The sequence below is a fragment of the Microcebus murinus genome, chromosome 4 (assembly GCF_040939455.1).
Source record: "Microcebus murinus isolate Inina chromosome 4, M.murinus_Inina_mat1.0, whole genome shotgun sequence".
In the NCBI taxonomy this organism is placed as follows: Eukaryota; Metazoa; Chordata; class Mammalia; order Primates; family Cheirogaleidae; genus Microcebus; species Microcebus murinus.
This window is the reverse complement of record NC_134107.1, coordinates 103402830-103412034: the sequence shown is the minus strand read 5'-3', so window position 1 is coordinate 103412034 and position 9205 is coordinate 103402830. Positions and strand designations below refer to the sequence as shown.

General features: G+C 42.5%; 1 protein-coding gene across 2 annotated transcripts; it reads left to right on the top strand.

Annotated features, from left to right (window-relative positions):
* Nucleotides 1–1733: 1733 nt before the first annotated feature.
* TMEM218 (transmembrane protein 218) lies at nt 1734–8540 on the top strand. 2 transcript variants are annotated; one of them, XM_076002621.1, is made up of 4 exons: nt 1734–2323; nt 2951–3028; nt 3169–3271; nt 6616–8540. In XM_076002621.1, exons 1-4 carry the CDS (start codon nt 2214–2216, stop codon nt 6748–6750), a joined length of 426 nt encoding a protein of 141 aa, XP_075858736.1. In that variant the 5' UTR covers nt 1734–2213; the 3' UTR covers nt 6751–8540. The 2 variants fall into 2 exon arrangements, with proteins under 2 accessions (XP_075858736.1, XP_012600774.1); XM_012745320.3 differs by lacking the exon at nt 2951–3028 and having other exon boundaries at nt 2200–2323.
* The last annotated feature ends 665 nt before the right edge of the window (nt 8541–9205 follow it).

The following is a 9205-nucleotide window of genomic DNA, read 5'->3' as shown; positions in this document are numbered from 1 at the left end:
TATGGACCAGAAGTTACAGTCATCTTTCTAAAACTTGATAGGATCCTATTACTCCCTCACTTAGTTTTTGTGGACTTTTTAGCACTGCTTCATTTATTCATCCAACAGATGTTTGTGGTGCATAATCTCTGTGCTAAGAACTAGGGTTACTGTGGTGAGAAAGATATAAAGTCTTCGCCCTCATAGAGTTTACTATTCTAGTTGAAGAAACAAAATAAACTTGTAAACAAATAAATAAAGTTAACTACAATGTGTGAAAAATACTCTGAAGGAAATAAAGCAATGGAGAGTAACTGTTTTGGGGGTTACTTTCGACAGGGCAGTCAGGGAAGACCGCTCTGAGGAGGTGTCATTTAAGCCGAAATCTCATCCAAGGGATGAGGAGAGCCAGCCCTGTGAATAGTAGGCAGCTTGTTTGGGGTTGGAGGTTAGTTCCAGGCAATGGAAACAGCAAGTACAGAGACCCCGAAACAGGTAAACACTTGACATGTTAGAGTTACTAAGGTGACACCTGTGCGGCTCTCACGAGGGAAGCCTGCTCCCCAGTCAGGTCAGAGACGCAGGCGGGCACCAGGTCTCATCTGCTGCCTCCCCCCTTCCTCTGTCGTCTCGCCACACTGATTCTGTCCTAATGTGCCTGTGCACAGCACCGCCTTCGTAAAGCCCTTCTCACTATCGCAGTTGCCACTGCACTTTGCTTTTACTACTAATCAGCATGGAATACGGATAGTTGTTTACATGACAGTGTTCTCCAACAGACCTTAAGCTCTGTCGGGAGATGTGTCTTGTTTACCGTCGTCATCCCCAGCTTGTAGCACAGTGCATTTTCTTTCCGTGGCAGGCACATCATAAATGTTGATGAATAAGTATAATTTCTTTTTTAGCTGTTCATGCTTAGAGCCTCCTTTGTAATAACTTGATAACAGAACTTCTCATAGTTAATATTTTCGTGGTAATTAACTCATCAGGGTAAAGGACACCAGCACCCCTAAGGAGGAATTTATTTGCTTAAGACATCTCTGATACGTAAAGGGAGAAGCAGGGGAGGTACTATAGTTTGGTGTTTACCATGTAGTGGTTGGAACGGTGCCCCTCCCCAAAGATATGTCTACATCCTAACCCCTGGGATCTGTGAACTTTACCTTATTTGTCAAAAGGTTCTTTGCAGATGTAATTAAGGATCTCAAGATAAGATCATTCTAGATTACTTGGATGGACCCTAAATCCAATGACAAGTACCCTTATAGGAGACAGAGAAGGAGAAGATGGAGACAGAGGAGAGAGCCAGGGGAAGGTGGAGGCAGAGATTAGAATTGTATGACATAAGCCAAGGAATGCCTGGAGCCACCAGAAGCGGGAAGAGGCAAGGAAGGATCCTCTCAGAGGGAGGAGAGTGGCCCTGCAGGCACCTTGATTTTAGACTTCTGGCCTCTCGAACTGTGAGAGAATAAGTTTCTGTTGTTGTGAGTCACTAATTAGGAAACTAATACATACCCCATGCAGTTATACCTCACTCACCCATTCTGTGGCATGAATATAATAATACTTCCCTCAGAAGCTTATTGCCATGATTAAATGAGATACATTTGTAAAGTACTTAGCACATAGTAAATGTTCAAAAATAGTGATGGCTGTTCTTGTTCTTTAAGGACTTGGTGTTTTCTTTCTCCTGTGAGTAAGAACTCGACAACAGAGTGGGAACTTTCTGTCCTATGATCGATTACCTGGTGAGTCAAAGCTCCTAATGTAGATTTAACCTGAGAGCTGCCGATTTGGCCCTGGGGCTCCCAGGCCCCGGTGCCTTCTAGCAGTCCTTAGTTAGGGCTTGGTGGCGAGGGAGAGTTCAGCTTTCTACCGTGGGCTGGGGGAAGAAGTCAAACTAGAACTCAGTTACTAAATTTGAAATGACACACTTAGAGCAGAAAGCAACCTCTTAGTACCTGTCAAAAAGAAAGGCTTTGGGTTCTAAATTTCTAGTTCCCATTAAGAGACTCTGGGACTGGACATTTCTGGAAATGAATGTCCTGTACTGAGTAATCCTCCTAACACACCGATCACCAAAAAATTCCCTGTAACGAGTGCTGGCTTTCTGTATTTGTCTGAATGCCTTTGTACAACCTGGGAGTGCACAGGAAGGCAGCGGCGGGAGCACTGAGGACACTTGACCGTGCAGTCACGACAGGGCGGCAGGACTGCTGCTGCCTCTGCCCAGGATGGCTGGCACTGTGCTCGGAGTGGGTGCAGGCGTGTTCATCCTAGCCCTGCTCTGGGTGTCGGTGCTGCTGCTGTGTGTGCTGTTATCCAGAGCCTCCAGGATGGCTAGGTAAGGCCTGCTTCCAGCTGGGAGTCCTAGGTAAAAGCAATTAGAGCTAAAATCGCTGATGCTCATTAAACATTTAGAATTCAGGAGATCATTTTTGTAATTACTGGCAGTTTGAATGAGTTGCATTTTAACCTCTTATCATAAGCACGAACTGGGTTATTTATGCTCTGAAGCAGAGGTAGGAGGAGAGGGAAGTGGTATATTTCAGTTCTCACTGTGGAGGAGATGGGGGGACATAAGAGATGACAAGAAAATCTGCTTTTGCTGCCTATTGAATTTCTTGGGGTTTTACGTGTGTGTGTTTCTTAATTGTTCAGATTTATGGTAGATGCTGGGTCTAGTCCCTGAGTGTTTAGACCTGGGCCCAGGGAAACTACAGAAGCATTTGGTGAGTCAGACCAGCTCTCTATGTCAGAACAGGGTTAGGCCATAAACTGACCCTGAAAACTCTGTAGAGTTGCACTCTGGTGAGAGAGTGTCAGTCTGAAGCAGAGAGTTACAGAATTTCCTAAAGTATTCTGGTCTAAGAACAACAGAAATGGGGCTTTAGGGAGGGGCTGCTTTGTTTTTTCTAGATTAGGATTTTGTACACATGGAAAAATGAAAACTACAAATTCCCATTCTTAGGAATTTGGAATTACCAGGAGTAAACGGAAACACACCCAGCTTGTCCCTGCCTAGGAAGAAGGGCTGTGGGATGGAGGGGCTGTGGGCAGCAGGTCTCTGGACATTGTTAAGGGACTGAAACATAGAATATTGGTCTCAAGGAAGAGCCAGTTTAGGCCTAACTGATTAGAGAAGAAACTGCAAACAGTGCTTTTAATACTCTGTCTTTTTGACCCCAGGTTCTCTGTCATTTTCATACTCCTCGGTGCTCTGATCATCACATCAGTTCTATTGCTTTTCCCCCGAGCTAGTGAATTCCCAGCCCCAGAGGTCGAAGTTAAGGTAAAGCTATTGCTTTCATTTTGCCTCCTGAGTTGGAACTCTTGTTTCTCTTGGTCTGCACCTCCATCCTGCCCTCATTCCCTATCATCAGCTTGCCTGAGATGTGTTAAAAGAATTGTCAAGTTCAAACAACTGTCGGGAAAGCTCAGAGAGAGTTCTAAGTTCCCTGCCCTTCACTCAGGAAAAGAATCTTACCCTGAATTCCGCCTGCACTCCCACCAGGCAGTTGTTTGCCTGATTCTGTCTCATCTCCAATTTGTATCAAGCTGAACGACAATGTGTTGAAAAGCCACCCCATACCATGGGGACAGAAAAAGAGAAAATGAGATAGGAATAGGAATAGGCCTGCTCCTGAGATGGAAGTGTTCCTGTTCCTGGTAGCCTTGGCTCAGAACCTCAGATCCTGGGCCAAAATTGATGCAGTGCCCTCAGGGTGCTGAATGACATGCTTTGCCAGCTCCATGTGGTGCACTTTCTTGTTTTGTGATGTGGAGAGAATAATTTCCATAGAGAAGAACAGTGAGGAAAGAAAGAAGACATTTCTATGGAAAGCCAAAGTTGGTAGATCTAGATGAATTCAATCCTGACAGTCTTCCAGGAGCTCCTTTGGTGCTCATTCCTGCATCCATGCCTGCCAGCACCCCCTCTATGAGATGATTTTTATCATCTCTCTCATAGTCCTGATTCGGAGCTCTGGCTTCACCCTGCCCAGCTGATATCAGACTTGTAGGATCTTGACAGTGGGATTGACCTCTGCTGTCCCATTACTCCTTTTCCTGGCTTTTTTTCTCTATTGTCAATTTAATTTTTTAAAGTATTAATAGTAGTCATAATAGCTAACATTTTTTAAGGGATTGCTGCATTCCAGGTCCTGTCTAAGCACATTGCTTACTTACATTATCTCATTTAAACCTTAGGACAACACTATGTAGTATGAAGTAGGTACTATTTTTATCCCCATTTTCTGGGTAAGAACGCTGAGGCTGTAAGAGATTAAGGCAGCTTGCCCAAGGTTATACATATGTTGCAAAAGGCATAGCAGGGATTCAAGCCGAGGTCTGTCTTCATATCTTCATTGTTGGGGACTTAACAGAGTGTCAGAGGCCATTCCAGAGAGTTCATGGGTTACCATTTTGACACTAGACAACAAAAGTACATAAAATTATATAATTTGTGAACTAAAATTGACATATAACTCTATCTAGGACTAACCATGGCAAAAGGAAGGAAAACAGTTCTGAAAACTCCAAGGGAAATCATACGTACCACACACATTTAAGGAATTACTTCCATAAATGCCGAGTTTTTTGTCAGCATTTGGAAACCATTCTGAAGGTCTAAGTACCATGTGTCTGATCCAGGGGTAAATTCCTGTCTCAGTTTTGGTGCCTTTTAAGGGGGGATTGTGCTGTAGGCTGCCATATTTCTGAATGCTATAGATGTGAATATTGGAAGAAGGGCACAGAGCAAACACAGTTTTTAATCAATCCCTCAATTCTGATTCATACGAGTTCCAGACCCAGGAGAGAAGAATGGGGCTTAAGCGAAATGTGTTCGTCAGCATGGCCAGCAGAATTGGAGTTCTCATTTACAGGTTTTGAGAGCTGGCCCCTGCAGCAGCCTGTCTCAATGCTGTATCAATAATACATGGCCTGGGCCTTCTGCACCCAAGCCCTGCTAATTGGCTAATTAAAAAGTGAAACGTGTTGAACGAGCAAACATGTAGCCCGCGAGAGACATGTTCTATACAGGAGCCAAGGTCAAAGTTATGTTAAAGCTGTTTTATCAAGCTGACCTTTGTTGTAAGTTGACTGTTGGGGTAATCTCTGGAGCACCTGCGGTGTCTGCAGCCCTTTTCTTCTTGGTGTCTTTGGATCTCAGTGATCATTACCAGTGCTTGGACTTGATAGGTGCTATGTGTTTAACTGCTGTATTAGTTTTCTATTGCTGCTATAACAAATTACTGCAAAGGTAGTACTCACAACACAGATTTGTTATCTTAAAGTTCTGTAGATTAGAAGTCCAAAATCAGTCTCACTGTGCTAAAATCAAAGGGCTTGGCAGAGCTGCATTTTTCTGGAGGTTTTAGGGGAGAATTCATTCCCTTACCTTTTCCAGCTTCTAGAGGCTTCCCGTATTCCTTGGCTCACGGCCCCCTTCCTCCATCATCAAAGCCACCAATGTAACAACTCACTGAGGCTGCTCCCATCCTTTTTTCCAAGCCCCCAAATGGAGGCTTAAAGATATTAACTACCTCTCTTTCTCTGACCCTCTCTTCTGCCTCCCTATTCAACTTTTAAAGACCTTCGTGATTACATTGGGCCTACCTGGATTATATAATCCAGGCTAATAATCTCTATTTGAAGGTCAGATGATTAACAACCTTAAGTTTATCTGCAACCTTAGTTCCCCTTTGCCATATAATCAACATATTCACAATTTCTGGGTAGGATGTGGACATCTTTGGGCCATTATTTTGTCTACCACAATCACCTTTCTGGTATTTTGGATTCTCTTGTAAGTATTGGGTTTTCAAAGCTTCTGTGAAGTCAATCAGTCACCTGATTTATGTTGCTGCTCCATTAGGTCTGTCAATTAAATTGCTTTTTCCTGCCCACATTTAAGCACCGCTATTTGAATCTGGGGATAGTGGAGCTCTGAAAAGGGACAGTAGACAAGTGTATAGAGCCATCATCGATTATAGGCTTTTGTCATCCAGCAAAGGCCAACAGCTTTGGCGCCTCAAGTGTAAAGCCAGGCAGCCAACTGTATGATGTTCTCTTAGTGTTTTAGTATCTCAGGCTATTTTCCTTTCCCTAGTATTCAGAATTCTTCTGATGAAAGCTTTAAAGAGCTATCTTTTCATTTTGAAAATGAACTCTCCTCAGTTGGCAGTGGGTTGATGATTTGGGGGGTTGGGTCTGAGGTACATAAGGCTTTATTATACTATGATATTTGTATGTATGTTTAAAATTCTTCATAATAAAATACGTTTTAACAACAAAAATGAGCCTTTCTTGGACCATGCAAAACCTTCTCATTCTTTCAGAGAACAGATTTCAGAACATAAAAGAATTCATTCAGGGACTTCAAGGGTTTATGAACCTCCTAAATTGAGCCATTTGTTCCCTGTACCTCATTAATCCTTTCTTTACCTTATGTCTCTTGCTCATGGAGTTGAGAAAAAGATTCCTTCTTATCCACGTACAGAGGAGACTCAAGGCAGGATGTTACTGGAAGTTACAAATATGAATAAACTCTTGGCCTGTTCATGACAGATTTCAGTGTAACACAGCCAGGGTGCTGAGTGGTAGTAATTTCATTTTGATGTTTTCTTTCTCCAGATTGTGGATGCCTTTTTCATTGGCCGCTATGTCCTGCTGGCTTTCCTCAGTGCTGTCTTCCTTGGAGGCCTCTTCTTGGTTCTAACTCATCATGTCCTGCAGCCAATCTATGCCAAACCACTGCGGTCCTACTGAGTGCTATATGGGAAAACCAAGACCTTGCTCTCCTCTACTTCGATGTGATGGCATTGATGAACAGAAAGGCACCATTTGGAGCCTTGTTTTGACAGCCCTTGTATATTAAGATCAAAGGACTATCCATCCATCAGTAAGATAAATCTCTTATGTCCTGGCTTCCAGAAACAGGGTTGCAAAATTTTCCCTGTGGGGATAGATTCTCACCAGCTTATGAGAGATTTTGCAGTCTTCTTAGTACTTGTACCTAAGAATTTCCATCCTTTGAAAGGGACATAGTAACAGTGATCTGCTTAGAATATATTTTCAATCAAGTCATTAGTAAGTGGATTTTGAGAAAAGGAGCATTTTGGCTTCTGTTGTCCAATAAAAGAACCTGGTCCATTTTGATATGTAAAATTCTTTGTTATGAGGTTAGAATCATTTGGAAAGGAAAGGCACTCAAATTCAAAAGTTATTTTAATGTGGTAATTGGGGAGACTTACTCAGATATTGGTTACTGATGACTCTATGCATGTAATTCCACAGAACTTTGTAAAGGCAATGGGTGTCACTTTCCTCTGCTCTAATATAGCAATAAATAACAGCCAAAGGCCGCCTTTCACTTCAAACTCTTGGCCACAGCTTTCTGAATCCAGTATTTTTATATTTCTAGTTTACTTGGGGATTAGAGGAAAGATATGGTCTGGTTCCATTTTGAAGTCTGATCCTTACTTCCTGGAACTATTTGCAAAAGGGTCTTATGGCTTAAAATTAAGAACCAAGAAAACAAGTTGGAAAAAGAACATTGAGTACATGCCATATGCCAGTAGCACACTAATTCCTTTGAAGTTTATTTAATTTTTATAACAATCTATTATCCCATTTTAAAGTAGAAAAATTGAGGCTTGAAGAGATTATATGACTTGCTCAAGCTTCACTTAACAGCCAGTGTGCACACCCAGTGTGACAGACTCTAGGGCCTGTCTCAGACTGGAAAGAAAACACACTAAGCTTTATGGAGCTCAGATTGAGAGCTTGAGGAAGGTTAAAGCCACTGCTCCTTCTCTTTGTTTGCTGGACCTATTGTCAGATAGTGAAGGTACCTAGTCCTGTCACCCCAGGGGGCACTGAGCTCTAAATTACAAGAGGAGAGAACACATGACCATTGAGTTATGGGCTGGTGAGGGCCACATGTATTATTTCCACACTTGTACTGTTGCCTTATCTTACTCAATTTGGAAAACCTTTGCACATAAGGCTTTATACAGAAAGCTTCAAAGGAAAAAGTTTCTTAATCTGGCCTAAGGCACAGAGGTCAGAAAAGAAAAAACATCCTCCAAGCAGGTTGAAGGAGAGAAGGGAGAAGGCAGAATTATTGAGGGAAGTGGGGCAAGCTTGGGGTTTCATGCTGTCATGCAACTCACACTGAAGCTTCCAGGTGCCTGTGCGTCTCCATGCAGAGATCTTGAGCCAGCCCAAGTGGAAGTTTGACTCATAATAAACACAGGCTATCAACTGTTGCCTTCTTTTGAGAGACTTGCTGAAAAAACAACTCTGGGAAAACTATTATAGGTTCCTAACCATGACTCCATCTTTTTCCCCCCAAAAAAAATACTCAACTATTAAATCAATGGATTATAGCTATGAGGTTTGGATGACTATTTAGATGGAGAAAAATGTGTTAAGGTTAGAAATGATATTCTTTCCCAAACGCCACTGCTATCTAATAGTTTTCTTTGCCAGCTATACATGACAGGCTTGTGTGTTAAGGGCTGGCTTTATGCAAAAAATATACTTTGCACAAAGTGTATTTTAGTGTGGCCTACCTTCTATGGATCCTGAGTTTTTAATTACCAGCTGTGGTAAAATGAATGATAGATTACTTTCTACCTGCATACTCAAAGCAGTCATGTCCAACCCCTAAAAAAAAAAAAACCCATGGCGTTGGGAAAAGAAGTGGAAAGCTGAAAGGGCACACAATGAATTTCACTGGGAGTTCAGCATGGGGGATTCCTATAGTCAGTTTCTGATGTAGCATCCCTTATGCTCATGACCTTCTTGGAGACAGGGCACAGAGGTGATACCTTAAATACAGGCAGAAATCATCTTTGGGTTCCATTAGCCAATCTTTGATCAGTGGCCTTAGAGCAGGTTCCCTACTATACTGCTTCCTACCTAGAGGGGACCCCGTGGCAGAGCCTGGTGATCCCCACCGATGAGAAGGTGGAGAGGGAGCATAAATCCAGGCTTCTATGTACGAAGACAGGTACTTCATGACAAAAGCTAAATTTGCAGGACACTACCCTACCCCGACAATAGAGATCACACTGGGTATTTTTTTGATAAGTTCCTTAAATTTTTCACTTAAAAAATAATGGAAGTAAAGCTGACATTCTTTGTTGATCCACAGTCTCATACGTTTGATGTAAAACTGCAATAGAGCATTCTTGCATCCTACCAATGTCCAGGCACT

Excerpts from the sequence above, each read along its gene's own strand:
- TMEM218 (XM_076002621.1), top strand. The coding sequence starts at position 2,214 with ATGGCTGGCACTGTGCTCGGAGTGGGTGCAGGCGTGTTCATCCTAGCC. Across the intron at positions 3,029-3,168 it reads AAGGGCTGTGGGATGGAGGG|GTTCTCTGTCATTTTCATAC; the intron begins GCTGTGGGCAGC and ends TTTTGACCCCAG. Across the intron at positions 3,272-6,615 it reads CCCCAGAGGTCGAAGTTAAG|ATTGTGGATGCCTTTTTCAT; the intron begins GTAAAGCTATTG and ends TTCTTTCTCCAG.